This window comes from Scleropages formosus, chromosome 19 (genome assembly GCF_900964775.1).
Source record: "Scleropages formosus chromosome 19, fSclFor1.1, whole genome shotgun sequence".
Taxonomy (NCBI): domain Eukaryota; kingdom Metazoa; phylum Chordata; class Actinopteri; order Osteoglossiformes; family Osteoglossidae; genus Scleropages; species Scleropages formosus.
This window is the reverse complement of record NC_041824.1, coordinates 5996016-6012582: the sequence shown is the minus strand read 5'-3', so window position 1 is coordinate 6012582 and position 16567 is coordinate 5996016. Positions and strand designations below refer to the sequence as shown.

Here is a 16567-nt window from a genome sequence, read left to right as displayed (position 1 = left end):
TCTGCTGAAGTGTGTGTGTGTGCTTTTTAATACCACAGTATTATAAAAAAAAATGTTCGGTCAGATGCTGAGGTTTACTGGAACTTCCTTTTTAGCATTAAAGTTTCACTTCTGTGGGCCGTGAGTGATTTTGTGATGGGAAACGGTGCAGCGGAACACATTTAGAGCACACGCCCTGACACACACACTTAAGATACAGATTAAATAACCCGGTTCTTCAAAAATCCAATTTCAGCCAAAACACAGGGTTGTTAGAGGAGACCATTATAACCTTAGAAAAGATATTTTCTGCACATAATAACTTGATCAAAATGTTCTTTTAGTGAAATTAATGGGATTAGGAGGGCAGTGAGCCAACCGTACGGTTTCGAGAGCCACAGGTCCACACTGCTGATGTTGAGAACCAGACCTGTGGAAGTTTTGTAAAGCGCAACTTACTGCTGTTAGTAGGTCCCGGGGTGAACAAAGTTACACTGGTTGACAGTTATATACTGTATATGGATGTGTGTGTGTGAGAGAGAGAGAGAGAGAGAGAGAGTACCGTTATGTGGTGGCAGCCACAGGGGCCAGTGTGTTTTTCCACAGTTGTGTTTAGGGAAGGAACTGCGCCAGGCCGCGGATGCTGGTGAGTGATGGCCAGTGACACCCACCGTGCCACAGCACAGGAAGTGAGCGTGTTGCACAAGCATTTCCACTTAACCCCCTCCTGCCCACCCACGGGCGCGCCCACCCACAGCATCAATGACCAGTTGCATTAACGCTGTACTCATCGTGAGTGAAGCACTGATTGCCAAATACACATCCTTATATTTCCACAACTTGCTATAAAATGCATTTTGAAAACATGTGATTATCCTGAAATTCATGTCCTCCAGCTAAAAGAATTGTCAGCAATTTAATATTAATCCCCAGTTGGTGATAAACGCTACTGTTGCCTTCTAAAGAAAAATACATGCTAGTATTTCAAACGCCATTTATGGAGATCGTTTCATTTTCCAGCGTGATTTTCATTTTTGTCTTATAGTGTCTCTGTGTTAAAGTATAAAGTATCCGGTTCACGGCGTGAAGTGGCCACCCTGCCACCTGCCGGAGAGCTGTGGTGAACCGACAATTTCAACAAACTACCAGCGAAAACGTCTGTTACTAAATCGCACGGCTATGCAAGCCGAAGCAATAAAAGTTTTCTGGGAAACGTACTATTTAATCTTTAAAAAGTAGTGAACTAAACTTTGTGGAAATATAAGACCTCGCTCAACAGGTTTATTGCAGTTTGTTAAGAAATACTTAAACCTGGGTTGAAAACTGTATAATAACCTTGTTTCACTGAATTCAACTTAAAAGTCACTAAGACTCTAAATCATCACATTAAAAAAAAAAAAATCTCCTCCTAAAATACATTAAAATGCAGCTCTTTCAGGTCTAAAGAAATAAATGAACATGACAGTAAGTCGATAAAAGCTGCTGAAGCTGTTTTCCTAACATTCATTCATTCAAGCTACTGAAGGCACAACTTTTTTTTTTTGCATTACATGCTTAAGACATTTTTACCGACATATTACTGAAAAAGAACGTATGTAGCAGCACTCTAACAAAGATCCAATTGTAAGTTTGTGGCCAAAGTGCCTGTCTGTACTGTACGCTCCTTCGATTTCAAGCTACCGAAAAAATGATGGTACAGCTTTAAGACCAACTTTCATTATTGTCCAAACTACACATTTCCATACCTGCTCATGAAAACGAGTTTGTTTCAGTTGATAGAGCTCCTACACAACTGCATTCTGACTAATTCGACTGCAGAGTCATCCCAAACTAACAGGCGTCTTCTTAGGCCCCCCTTAAAAATTATTTTTCGAATAGAGTTTGCTTATGAGGAGCTATTTCTGAAACGCCTTGACTGCAAATTGGCAAATGTCACTCGTCATGAAAAAGAACATATGAAGAAATGAGAAGAGAAAAATAAGAAAGCGACTAGCTAAGTGTAGTGTTAGTTCTGGATTTGAATTGCAATTTTATTTCATTTGTTTTGAATTAAGTGCCAGCTTTAGATAGGGAATAATGTGTGTTACATTACTGAGAACACTCTGTTTCTTTCCTCTGCATTAATCACTGAAATTATATTAATTTTACAGTTATTTTATTGTTACTGTTCACTTTAGCTTTGGATTTAGCCAGAACTCAGATTACAGGGTTTTCAAGTTTAAATCATTTTTTTGTATTTTAACTTGTTACTTAAAAGTATTTCTTAATAGCGTTGTTCTTGTACTTGTAGAAATACTATTATTGTTATCTTAGTACTTTACCAAATTTAGCTGCTAAATTAGACTGTTTTTGTAGCTTTGCTTTTTTGGTCTCAATAAAATTTTTACATTATTGGGGAAAAATTATTCTGTCCCTTGTTATATTACCGCATCCAACAAACTTAGACATAACGGGAAGTTTTTAATTTACCGGTGTATGCATATACACTACGAGTTTGTGTATATTAATTACAGGAAGTCTGTTTTGAAAAGATATCCTCTTTAGGGCCAGCCCTGTAACTGTGATTCTGTAAGATGACAAACACTGACGACATGGACTGAACCGACAAGAGTTCACGACCTCTGGCTCCAGGAAGGCCTTAATGTCATTTATTACCTTTTTACTTCTTAATTCTGTTCACGGGAAAGTTCTTAAGATGATTTTGCCTACACGGCATTTCTTTGAGCAGAAAAGGAAGCCGCGTGACAAGGCACGTGACCTCAGAATGATCATCCCCTGGGGCAGCACGGCATTCTAGGCGGTCACCGTCACCTCTGCTGCATGAAAAGCGAACGTCAGTCTTTTCGGTCGACGCTTAAGTGCGTTTCTCCGCAAATATTCCTCAAATGTAGAATGCAACATGCAAAAAAGAAACAGAAGAAACACTTGGCAGTAAGAGAATATATTGAAGATTTTAGCACCAGGCGGCCACTGCTTCAGTTAGTTCTGCATCATGAAAAAAACCTAATTAAAACAAAGCGCTGGGGAAATAATTTTGCCAGTTATAGTCTGCAATACTGCAGTTCTCTCCATACCACCTGGCAGCACAGCATTCTGTAAGACATGGTAGCGTGGAAGACTGCTTCACACAAAGTTACTTGCATATACGGTATAAATATGAGATCACAGCCAGAATACACTTTTTCGCCGCTTTCCTTTAAAGTCACACTGAGACGCTCAGTTGAGCAGCTCCAGGTAGGTGATGGGCACTTTCCCCTTCTGATTTCCTCGCTCTCCCATCAGCCAGTCCGAGTCCATTCCGGGGACACTGCGCACCGTGATGACCTGAGGACAGCGAAGGCGATTGCCGTATCAGCTCAGTGTGCTGAGACCACACACGTTCATATAAATGTTACCTAACCAATGTTTTCCTCCAAGGATACTCTGAATTTTAGCAAATTTAGGAGAAGATCAGGTTATGTGCTACAAGTTGGAGTGCAGTCTTCCCTCCAATGAGGCTCAAACCAGCATCTTTCAGAGTAGAAGTGCATGTTATTACACCTGAATCCCCACTGCTTTGACAGCCCAGAAGACACACTGGGACCAGATTTGGGTTTCAAGCACCTCCCAAAATCAGGCAGGTACGAGATCAGAGTTGCCATGAGCTCTTCTTCTTAGTTATAGTTTGTCTCGTACTGCGTTAAATTCTCACCCTCCATCAGCCCTTGTTTACTAGTTTCACCTGTTACAATGTCAGTGATAACGTCCCCGTTTGGACTGTCCAACCCATGTCCACTTGTCCACTGAGTGTCAATTCATTCACATTGTTTTCATTGATTTTTCTTTTCTTTTCTCTTTACTGTTGAATTAACAGATGAACACAGTATCATATGTATGCATGTTTTGTTTGTGAGTGTTTGTTAAGTCTACAGTACATAATAGTTACAGAAGAGCTGAATGAGTGCAGGTACAAGTCATACACTATTATAGAGTAATTAATGAAGGAAACTGCACTATTTTGTTACGATAACTCATGTTAACTACTGAAGTAACTGTAGATTTTAATGCAATCTGTTGCATTAACGGATGTCAATGATACTGATACGTCTTCAACACATACAATCTTTGACCAGTGAAACTAATGTTAATTACATCTTTCATTTACAGGAAATCATCTACAGAAGTGTTTTCCAGTAGCAAATTACCTTTGTATGGTGGGGAACACTGTATCCCACATCTATACACCATCACAGACAATTCACGAAGCTGGACGTCCGTATGTTGAAGCAACTACTTGCTCTGAAACATGTCCATTGACTGGATTGGGACACGGAGACCCACCTCGTCGGCCAACAGAGACAGTTCGCTGCTGCCAGCGGCGTCGTAATCGTAGAGCACCCGTGCCCGGCGGCTGCCGCTGAAACCTGGCGAGCCCATGCCAGAGGCTGGGGAGGGCAGGGCGGCCGAGGTGGAGATGGTTGGCACTGAAATACTGGCCGCTGTGCTGGTGGATGACTGGTTGTTGTTGGAGGAAAAAGTGGAAGGGAAGCTGTGGAACAAAAATGTCTTGAATCAACATCTATCCACATGGGAACCTTTTAAACACCTATCGAGAATCCTTAAAAACTCAACAGGGAGGGGAAAAAAAAAAATTCAGCAGAAGGGAACAAATCCTGGCAGAAACAAGTACAATACTGTAGACCTTATTATTTCTTACACACATGGCATCTCCCACCCCAGCTGTTCACCAAAGATACTGTTCTTCCAAAGCAGAGCTTCTCAGCCTAGCCCTCTATGTCCAAACAACTACATTCCAGCTCTCTTTCGGTCGCTTAAAGTCTCGGTTAGTAGACCGGAAGCCTCTAGATAACGTCCTACTAGGACCAGGACTGAGAATCGCTCTGTTGAAGGTCCAGAACGAGTGACCCAAGTTGGGATTTTCAGTTCAAGAATAGATGAGTAAAATAAACATGTCTAACACAAAAGAGCAGTGCCGATGACGCGACAACCTACCTTCCAAGCTGTTTCTGGAGGTCCACCATGTACTGGTAACACTGTGCGTAGTACGTGGTCTGGGCCTCCACAAAGTCATTCAGGCAGCGGAGGTGGTGTGCCTGCAATGTCAACAATTCAGAACCTGTGTGGGCCAGCAGGTGGTGTACTGGTTAAGCGCCACCGCCCTACACATGACGGTCTGAAGTCCTCCTCCTAACGGTCCTAAGTCTGAATCCTTCCTCCTGCTGCACTACCCTTGTTCAAGGTACTTACCTTGAATTGATAAAGTAAATATTAGCTATACACCAGCTGCATAAATGGCTAAATCACTGTAAGCAACTCAACAATGCAAGTCGGTTGGGAGAAAAGTGTTCAATATAAACAAATCCTCTTCTCTTCGAGCGAAAAAGAACTAAGAGGAGTCACAGCTTTGTGAATGTGCCTCGCAAACTGGAAAAGCTAATATCAAAAGTGTGTGGAGCAACATGTGATCCACATGCGGTAATGTGCCATGAATGTTAAAAGGCTTCATTCCCCTGACCCCAACCGGGGATGAAAACGGGTCTCTGCCGTGGGTGGTCCGGGAGGTGGGCTTACATGAGAGCTGCTGATTCCCTCCAGCAGGAGCCTGGTGATCTCTGCCTGCCGGTCGAATTCACTCTGAGTCACTCGCAGCTCCTGCTCTGCCTGTATGCGGAGGGAAGAGTCGCAGATCATCGCTAAACATCGCACATCACCTCCAAACTCAAACACCGCTACGCTCGGCCCTCAGTTTAGGCACACAGTCGGGATTGGAAGGTTGTTCTCATCCCGATTTGCTCGTAAGACCAAAGCCACGAGGTCACAGTCAGTGAAAGCCTACCAGTACAGATGTCCCTTGACTGTTTGGTGGTCAGGTTTTATAAATGCCTTCTTTCTAATAAAAATTACTCTTAATATTTATTTTATTATTTTCATTAACTTAACATTACACACAGTATTAAAATGAATTGAAAATTACAAAAAATAAAACATAATATGCTCGCAACCTCCTGATGCCTGACCCATTCAGTCCATATGAGGGTGAATCATTTACCAGCTTCTGGCCATTTTCAACTTTTTTATGATCTACAGTCAATAAAAGTTTAACAACACAGAAATCCTTCGACTTATTTACATTTATGCTGTAATGTTTTTTTTTTTTAAACTATGTATTACATTAAATCTAAAAATAAAACCAATTTGATTAAACTGATTAAAAATGCCTTCAATTTCATTTTTTTTTATAGAGTGCTCTTCGCACACTGACACAGAGCACTGATCAAAACATCAGAGGCATAATTTTTTTAAAAAAAAAGGCTGGCTATAAATTAAATACTACTAAATATTACTAGAATAACTGTGTAATTATTAAAGCTGTAAGTAAGCCTACTGGCCACAGAGGAAAAGAAGAAAAAACTCCCAACTTCCTTTCTCTCAACAAACTCATTTTTAATGTATATGACTGATAAAGTCCACAAGTGTGCAACATGTGTCATCATTCTAGACACACACAAACAACACGTGACCCATCAACACCAAGGAAGCGACCTGATCCAAAGCAGCTCTACACTCCTGGCGCCTCGATGTGTTTTGCTGCCAACTAATGGCTAGATACAGAAATGCACATTTTTAAAAATGGGGAAGAAAACGAAACTAAAAAATAAATTGTCTGGAAAAATGTCTGCATCTTCAAAAAAAAAATCACAACTTGAACACCGAGAACAAGAGGAACCAGTGCAGTGGAAAAGGCAAACCTTAATTCTGCGACAAACCCAAAGGACAATACATAAGAAAGAAAATTAAATATCCATGGCTGCTGGACTTTCAATTGTTGGAATCAGCACTAAAACAACACCTGGAGCTGTAAGGCCAAGGTTGTGCTCTGGGGGGAGGATTCGAGACATCCAGGATTCAGTGTGCTACAACTGGGTGATGGACCTTTGGTCACGGGGGCGGAGTCAAGACGCATTTCTGCCTCTTCCTGCACTAAGGGCGATGAAAAGGTAGTTACATCAGTTCAGTCGAGATAGCGAGTTGTTCAAAGTGGTTCACTGAACCCGGGACTCTGCGACTGTACTTCCAACACCCTCCTACATCATTTCACCTTCACAACTCAAGACGATAGCGGTTAAAGTCCTGTCAGCTGCGATGAATGCTCACTGAGAGCATAATTCCAGCGCCTGCAGCAACTAGTCCATCTGGGACATATTTTAATGAGCGCTACCGTGAAACATGCCAAGGCAGTACCAGCCTGCCTGCCTCGCCAGTCACATCCTCCCGGCGTGGCCCACAAATTCCACTTACCTTTGTCACCTCTGCCACCCACATCTGGTAAGCATTTAAAAAAAAAAAAAAAAAAAAGAGTGATACGGTAAGCAGCAGGAGATTTAGAACAGCTTTGAAATGACCAACCAGAAGTGGACAACTGGACGTGTCCCCACTTGTTGTTTTTAAAGACGCATGGTGACCGACAGACAAGATGCGCTTTGTCGCTTCCCTTTTTCAGGGTGGGATGATTATTTCAAGGAAAGCACCACAAAAAATTGGAATTATGCATTACAAACAACTGGAGCACAACTACGCGCACAAAGTGTATGAGCAGGAATATAACACGTTCAAACAAAAAAAAAAAAAACCTTTTGCATACTAAACGGATAGGATGTCAGCATTTACACGCATGGAACACGCTACAAATCACTACATCCACAGTGTCGCCACAAACATTATTCATCACAATGTCTTCCCCTGCCATTGGCTAAAACAGCAGAAGTCATGAATCCCAACTATATATGTGGACAAAATTAAATCTATAGTACTATATGTTGCTATATGATAATCCCACCCATTTTAAAAGCAATTAAAAGATTATTCAGCAGAGATTCTAACAACTGACTCTCCCAGGGGCTCATTGGCCAAAATATGAACTGCAGTGATAGGGAACTCTAGGCCTAAAGCACAATATGCCACATATCGGAGATGCTTCCCACCACAGTGGAGCGCAAGAAAAAAAGCACACAAAGGGCTCTACGGGGTGGAGAGAAGCGACAAACCTTCATCCGCTTTCATTTCACATGCAGCAAGTTCATCATACAAGTAAAATTTACCGCGCGGTCGACGTCTCCCGCTGGAGGAGCAGTCTAGCGTTCCTGGCCCGCAAAGAACTGGTACTGAGAACATGGAAACACAGCAGACACACATTCCGTTCTGAAGTGTTTACAAACTCTGTAGAGATACAATTATAACATAAACAACTTAAGATTAAAAAATATCCAGTTTCTGCATTTCGGGATAAATTTAAAGACGCCTGAAGCTCATACACTATCTGTGCTTTTGTTCACTTTTGAAAAGGTTCAGTGCTCAGAAACACGATCAATGGGTATGGTTTAGAACTGTGCTGCAGAGTGACACCTGTTCCCCACATAATGGGGTTGATACATTCTGTTAATTACCCTGTTAGCTGTGGACGCTGAAATACCTTTATTTCATACAGAAAGAAAATATGTTTATCCAGGAAGCACAAAGTGTGAGACATGTACACCCTGGATGGGCACACCTTCATAATTTGGCTCGGGGGTATTTCTGACATAAAGAAAAAAGGTAAAATCACTGCCTGTGTCTTTCACACTGCAAAGTCATGGACACTATGTCCTTATGAAGACTGCATAGCACCAACAGATGGCGTAATAGTTAGTGCTACCACACTATAACTGAAGGTCACGAGTTCAAATACCCCTCCCTGCTGTAGTACCCTTGATTAAGGTATTTACCCTGAATTGAGAGAGTAAAAATTACCTGGCTGCATAAATGGGAAACCAATTCAAAGAAGCTTAACACTCTAAGCTGCTTTGAAGAAAAGAAAAAAAAAAAACCTCAGCTAAATGAATTAAAATAACATTAATAGTTGTTAGCTGATAGCTGTTGTGTTGAATGATTGCTTTGAACCAAACGCAGGGGTGGGAGCTGTGATGTCAGGAATCACCCGTCTGGGGGCTCAGTGATTTGTGTACAGTTAAGCTGTCGGTTGCATCTTTGTCAAGATTGTACAAAGTGCAGACCATGGCAAAAATGCTGTTGTACTGAATAATAAGCCTGTTGTATGAAAATATATTTTCACAAGGTGCCACCGTGGTTTTTCCTCGCACCGGACCATGGTATTTGAAAGCTGGCCATATTCCATTACTACTAGTGAAAGAAAGAGCAGAGATTTCGGCTGAAGGAGGTACATCTGAACCTTTTGCAATGAAGAAAAACTAGGGAAGGGAATGGAACACCCAACATGCAGGGCTGTTAGGAACACACACACTACCGGCACTGGGACTGTTGATCTGCACTTACCTGAAACAGCTAAAACCTCCATGTTCCAAGACGTGTGAGCTATTTTAAGAGCTTTGGGTGACAAGGGTGAACAAGCATTACGGAGGGGTGGTTACTCATCCTCAACTCAATAGGCATGAGGTTCGTAGGACTCCTGAGTTTCTAGGGGATCCGCGCGAATAAATGACAACAAAAACTGTACCGTGCGTCAGATCACAACATCTCCAAAAGACCAATCTGAGAACCGCTGGACAAAACATTTGAGTCAGGCAAATATTAAAAACATGACAACCCCAGAGGTAAGGAAGATTGTGTGCGTGCGGGCGCATGCGTAAAATGGGGAGGAACACCCACCACGGCTCTGGCGTCGGCCATCCTGGCCTTCTTCAGCCTCGTCTTGGCAGCATCCAGGTCCAGTCGCTTGTTTTGCAGCAGCTTTCGTTCTTTCTAAGGACACGTGACACATGGTGATTAGACCGCCGGACTGCCCGGGGACGACACCAGCGCTCAACAGCGTAACAACAACGACAAGGTTTCACCTCATGTCTCAACAGGGTGGATAAGTGGTTAAGGCATGTGACTCAACCTACAATCCACAGATTTACATTTGGGGTTTTGCTGCTGACTCTGGAACAAAATATTCTATTAAAATAGAATGGGGTAAATAAAAGATAAGTTCCTTAAAATCAGAGCAGTCTCACTGTTTATTACTATTCTTATAAGGGTGGCTGGTGGCGTCGTGGTTGGAGCGGCTGCCTTTGGCCCCGAAAGCTGCCGGTTCGATCCCAGCCTCCGGCTGTAGTGCCCTTGAGCAGGGTGCTTGTCCTGCAATTGCTCCAGTACCTTCGCCCGGCTGTGTGCCTGGGTACCTAGTTGTGGCTCTGCGATGGACTGCCGTCCCTTCCAGGGTGTGTGCCCCTTCCCCCCCCCAACCCCTTCAGCCTTGTGCTCGCTGTCTCTTGAGATAGGCTCCGGCTCACCACGACCCTGCTCTGGACAAGCGGTTATTGAAATTGCTTGGTCGGTTAGTTATTATTCTTATTATATTATCAGACAAGCAAGTGATTTCTAAAGAAATCTAAGCTCCTTTACCCACATGGCACACAAGCATTAACAGAAGTAGTGGTAAAAGGTGGGTTTCTCTACTTCTCCCGTTCACTTGTGGATGTTTATGTCACGGCAATGGGTTCAAGCTTCCGCTTACCAAGATGGTCTTAAAATCCCCTTCAAGGAAGTTCCTGAACGGAGTGAGGAAGTTGGTCGCCGTGCTCTGCATGAACTCCCTCTCGGCGCTGCCGATCTGCTTCTGAGTCTCTCCGCATTTCACGAGTGCGTTTCCTACAAAGAGGGGAAAAAAAACCACATACTCATTTGAGCGGTAACGTTAACGACTGTCCGAGTGTCCAGGACAGGAAATTTGCATAAATACTCTTGGTCACACAGGTAGAACGGTTGCGATCTGTTCGACAGACAGGTGGACAACAAATTAAAGCAAAATTGCTAAATACGATGCAAAATGATGACCGTAATAAAGCAACCGTGCAATGTCAATTCAATTCCTCTCACCGGAGTGATACAGAGCACTGAACAAGGTTGGAACACAATTCAATGAAAACACACTAAAAGGAATACGGATGACTGTAGACTAAGCCATGTGGCCAGGGACGAGAAGAAACAAAAATCTCCCAAAAGCCTCTGGGAGTCCAATCACCCAATGCCCATCCCTCCTGGGCATTCTGCTGCAGGGACAGAGGACCTGTGTGGATGTATCTAAAATGTAAAAGTCCAATATTACTGTCATTTCTAACTAACTGATGCCGACGTTCATTTATTGTTTTGTACTCTGCATTTCAACAGTCTCGTTGGCGAGTCGGGCGGCTCTCCCGTCTGGTTTTCCAGTTCGCATCAGCTTGATGACGGAAGCAGAAATAATTCAGAAATCAACATTAACAAAATATTACAGAAATAAATAATTCTGCTGTCCACCGGCCGCTGCTCAGGGAGGACCTCCCTATACTTTGCAGGACTGAGAATGAACAATATTGCAGTCCAGACTTGACCGCTTTTGCGAAAACAGAATCATCGGGGTTGAAAACATAAGAAGGTGGACAGTGGAGTTCCAGGGACACCCACACACCATCAAGCTGGAAAGTGTCAGGCTTTCCTTACACAAAGTAAAATACTGCAAGTTACTGTTTTTAAAAAAAAAAAAAAAAAACCCAAGGAAACAATAATTGCATTCTGTTCAGTTGCTGATCCTTAACAAAGAAATTTAAAGACTTTATTCAGTGTTTTAACTTTGCTGTACAGGCGGGAGCACATCGCTCACCGTAAGCGGTTCCTGGTCCGTACTCGTTCCCTGCGTCGATCATGGACTGGCCCAGCTGCTCGTGATTATTCAGTCGTGTCGGGGCTTTTTTCTCCAGCTTCTCGTACAAAAATTCCTCTATTCTCACATCTGCGGGCGGGAGCACGGAAATTGCATTAGGACAAATTTCAGTCACAAGACGCACCGCTCACCGTTTTCAGCATGACCCGTTGGATAAAAGACATTTAGGAATGGCACGTCACAGCAGTCCCCTTCAGAGCAAAAGAAAAACATTTTTCTAGTCTTGCAATGCAATCAAAACAAAAAACGTTACGTCAGCTCCTTATATTAACTCATATAGCCCTTTTCCATATGCTGAGTTTCTTACACAGTGCAATGGCATTTTTACCCACTTAAGTGGTCATTTTATTTCCAAAACAGGTATTTCATTCGATACCTACGAGGACAGCTGGTACCATAATGGTTAGAGCTGCTGCCTTTAGACCCAAAGGTTGCGGATTCGAATCCCAGCTGTAGTTCCCCTGGGCATGGTACTTACCCTACAATGCTCCAGTAAAAATTACCCAGCTGTATAAAAGGGTAAATAATTGGAAGCATCTCAGCGCTGCAAGTTGCTATCAGCTAAACGAGTAACGATTTAACTCACTAAACATGCAGACACTGTGCTTCTTGCATAACAAAACCAACTACTGTATACACTCCCTATTTCATATCGAGTCTCAGCCAATCACGAGCCTCGATTACGTAAATACAATATCACAACCGCAACAGCACATTCGATTCTATTATAGACTCGTTCAGCTGATGTTATTCTTCAACAAGACCTAAAATGTTAACTTACAATAATTTATCCAACTACATAATTTTGCAGCGTGGAAGATACAGGCAGTAATCTTGTGAACTTAATTTCTTTACACCGAAAACATCCATGAGCCAAATTATCATAACTTTTCTGTCCAGGTTGTACAGCGAGCGTCTCATGCCCTGTGCTTCCCGGATACACTCCGACCACAGTGACCCTACAGCGGACAAGCAGCCACTGACAAAACAAGAAAATATAACATTATAAAACAAGCCAGAAATAGTAATTACTGTTACAAATCTGAGCTGTCATTCATAAAAATGTATTTTGTTATTGGAATTAATTACAGGTGACATATTTTTCATCTGCAAACTGGTTATTTTTTTCCTGAAAAATAATGGAAATCGCCCCAACCAACTAGGGTAATTTCATGGAATGAATAATTACTGTTATGTAACAACTGGCTGTAATCGAAAGTACAAACTTAATTTGTCAAACTTACCACTACTGTCTAGAAGTGTGTTCTGCAATGTGTATAATTCTAATAATTTTTCACGGCACAATTCTTCCGAGTTAAAAAAATGATTTTGTATTAAATCCTTCATTTAATTAAATTATTTGACCTACTGCTGGTTACAAAACGCCAAGCTATTTAGACAATAACAAACACAAGTAGCACTTGTTTTCCAATTAGTTAACAGGCAGAACTCATCTCTAATATACACATGTAAATAAATATATGAATATATACATAATTACAAACTGAAAGAACAAGTTTTCACACAGAAACACCACCGAAACCAAGAACTCCTGAGCCATTTGGATTTCTGCAAGAAGGTGACACACGAAGTTGCTCTTCAAAGCAAAATTTAGACATAGACAGTACTAATTAACAGTACATTAATAACATATTCGCAGATATGTAAAATATTCCCTCAGGCCAGGTTTGGTAATTTTCTCAGGAAAAACGTGACGACTAATAACCAATATGTTATTAATCCCTTATTTATGTTATTAATCCCTATCAAATTATAAGACCATCTTTAATTTGGACACTTTACAAAGCCAGCTATTCTATAATTAATTGTACAAGCCGCTCTATGTAAAAGTTTGTCATACAGTAAAAATCAATTTATGATGGTGGCATAACAAAGCCTGTTTACACGACTCCTGAAATGTTGCCCTTCTTGTTTCAGCACCGTTATCCGTGTGGCCTTTTCGCGTTCCGGCACCGCTAGCACATTCCTGTTCACGGTTAGGAGCTGGAGCGCTTCCTTACTTGGGTTTGGCTGCAGTAAAACCTCAGTCTGCTTCATTATCCTTTCCGTCCAGTGCTTGGTGCTTTCTGCTCGGCTCAGGAGGTTCTCCAAGTGAGCGTCCAACTCAGTCTTTTCAGCTTGGCCAAGTTTTTCCTCTGTAAACTGGGAGGGAACACAGTTTTCTGGTCACTCCAAACAGCAGTAGGAATAAGATGCCCAGTACCTGTTTCCTGCACCTAATTAAAAAAATCAAAGTTGGTAAAAGGGAGTGCAGTAAGGACAACGGCTCTCTTTTTAACCAATGACTTATTTAATCAAAATAGTTATTACTGAGCTGTCAGTTATTTTTGGCCTTTGATTAAACCTGTCTGGCCATTCTTGAATTATTTCTTTAAAGCTGTGTTTAAGGTAAGCATAAGCTGAAAGGGCAGCCAAAGTAACTGCAATGCTAAAATATTTTTTTTATCCTTTGTCTATTTGGGCAATAACAGTAATAATACACACACACACACACATTTTCAGAACCGCGTGTCCCACATGGGGTCACGGGGAACCGGAGCCTAACCCGGCAACTCAGGGCGTAAGGCCGGAGGGGGAGGGGACACACCCAGGACGGGACGCCAGTCCGTCGCAAGGCACCCCAAGCGGGACTCGAACCCCAGACCCACCGGAAAGCAGGACCGTGGTCCAACCCACTGCGCCACCGCACCCCCCCCACAGTAATAATAATAATCATAAAATAATAATAATGATAAACTGCCAAATGTTATGATCAACTGATTGTTCCAACTACTAATACTCAAGGGCTGCCAGCAGGGGGTGTAATGGTTAGAGCTCTGCCTTGCAATTAAAGGAAATGGGTTTGAATCCCACTCTTGCTGTAATACCCTTGAGCAAGATACCGACCCTGAATTCCTCCCGTAGAAGTTACCCTGCTGTATCAATGGGTAAATAATTTGAAAGCAGCTTAAAACTATTTTGCATTATGTAATTTTTGTACAAGGTACTAGGCCATCCTTAAAAGATCAATACCTAATAACTTAATATTTCTAATACAGGTATCAACGCCTAGAAAGAAGCAAATCAAAGCTCTTCAGTTACCAGGGCTACAACAAAAACAGGAGCTCAGTGGTCCCAAACACTGGGTTTGAAGACCCCCAGGCAGAGTCACTTTAAAAAACTGAATCTCCGACCACTGTACCTAAACCTTCCAACTAACTTCATTCAGAGGCAACAAAGTAAGTGGTGATTTCTGGTTTAATCAATTGTAATTATCCATCTTATAGATTTACTCCAACACTACGGTAATATTAAAGCATTAATCACACATAATTGCAGTAATATATATATTATGTCGCATCAGTAAGTCATCATCATGTAGTAGTAAAACAGTAATTAATAATTGCAGTACCGTGGTAAAATCTGGGTAAGGGGGCAGTCAGTTTCTTTGGCAACTCAAAGTCTGCGTCAGTGTTCAGAAATAGGAGAGGCCACGTTTGCAGCCAGTAAAAATCAAACGTTTGGATTGGAAAGCGGGAAGTGAAGCTCATTTCATAAATTTCATTTCATTTCGCGTCGATCCGTCGCGGTCACGTGACGCCACTTTCCAGTGGAAGAAGGCTGGGATTTCGTTTCTGGCTCGGTTTCCCTCTCGCGGCTGTTTACGTGAACGTGTTCAAATATTTACGCCACAAACAAGAGCTCAAGTTGATTCTGCCGTCAGTTACACTCCACTCCGACAGCAGCAACTACTTTAATAATCCTGCCAGGAGCGCTAACGGTCGCGCTAGCTAACCATGCTAACCCGCTAGCATCTCAGCGGGCGCCCCTCGTGCGCCTTCACGCGCCCGCTCGTCGGCCGTTTTCCCTCGGACTGCCAGTTAAATTAAAAAACGACAAGTGGTCAGTCAACTAACGCTAGTTAAGGTGAGCGAGCTGCCCAGCTGGGCTGAAGCGGGGAAACCACCGCCCTGACAGGCCGCTTCCTCCTCCCACACGCGAGATCAAGGCACAAAATGTCGCGACTTTGTGTCCAGTCTGAGTTCAAAGCGGGCCGCGCGCGAGACGCCACGTCCATCATCGGCGTCTTTTAAAGACGGCGCAGGCGGCGCCGCTCCCGATTCCGGTCCCGCTTCTAGCTCTGAAAACGGGATTAGTCACCTGGACCGCCCGGCTGAGGAAGGTTCCGGCGTCCGCCGCCAGCCTCTTCACGTTGAACTCCATGCTGCTCTGTCTGTCTGTCTGTCCTACTACTGCCTGGGTCGCCGAATATCCATGCAGCGCGGGTGCACGATCATGTGAGACTGGCCGGGGCCGCTCTTTTCCTTTCCAAACTTAGTTTTCTCGTTCGCTTCTCCTGCAAAATAACGCGTCCCGATTGCGGCTCTCCGGAGCCCGCAGTGTGGAGAGCGAAGGCGACGCGAGTGTCCCTCCCACCGCGGAAAAAGGGGGACGGCGCTGCGCGGTCGGCGGTGGGTCGCCGCGTCTCACCGCCCACTACACGGTACACTACTGCAGAGTAGAGTACGGTAGAGGGAATGCAACACGTTAACAAGTGGACTATTGTGTAACAAAAGGGTTCCCACACGCAGAATGTGCACGAGATAATATTTAAAATACAGTAAACGGTTTCGGCGTCGATATTACGTGGGATAAATCTGCACTGATGATAATAATAAATAAAGAGCTCCAACCAAAGGCAGTCAGTGTGTATCGTTGTTAAGGGGCCGCTCTTAGCAACCACGTAGCTGTGCTTCCGGAGTGTGTTTTTTAATTAAAAAATAAAAGAGAATATATATATATAAACAATTTATTAAATGCCGCTGGAGTGTGGTGTTCACTTGTGTCTCTCAGCTTGAAACTGGGTTTATATGAGACAACTTGTACGCA

The 16567-nt window shown here is 43.0% G+C and overlaps 1 protein-coding gene across 1 annotated transcript; it reads right to left on the bottom strand.

The window, feature by feature from the left end:
- Positions 1-582: 582 nt before the first annotated feature.
- Positions 583-16328, bottom strand: sh3glb1a (SH3-domain GRB2-like endophilin B1a). Its single transcript, XM_029246289.1, has 9 exons — positions 15839-16328; positions 13699-13840; positions 11618-11746; positions 10493-10626; positions 9643-9735; positions 5551-5640; positions 4972-5072; positions 4300-4507; positions 583-3303 (listed from the first exon to the last, which is right to left on the bottom strand). Exons 1-9 carry the CDS (start codon positions 15899-15901, stop codon positions 3196-3198), a joined length of 1068 nt encoding a protein of 355 aa, XP_029102122.1. The 5' UTR covers positions 15902-16328; the 3' UTR covers positions 583-3195.
- Positions 16329-16567: the final 239 nt, after the last annotated feature.

Excerpts from the sequence above, each read along its gene's own strand:
- sh3glb1a (XM_029246289.1), bottom strand. The coding sequence starts at position 15,901 with ATGGAGTTCAACGTGAAGAGGCTGGCGGCGGACGCCGGAACCTTCCTC. Across the intron at positions 11,747-13,698 it reads TTTACTGCAGCCAAACCCAA|ATGTGAGAATAGAGGAATTT; the intron begins GTAAGGAAGCGC and ends TCCCGCCCGCAG. Across the intron at positions 5,073-5,550 it reads AGGGAATCAGCAGCTCTCAT|GCACACCACCTCCGCTGCCT; the intron begins GTAAGCCCACCT and ends TTGACATTGCAG.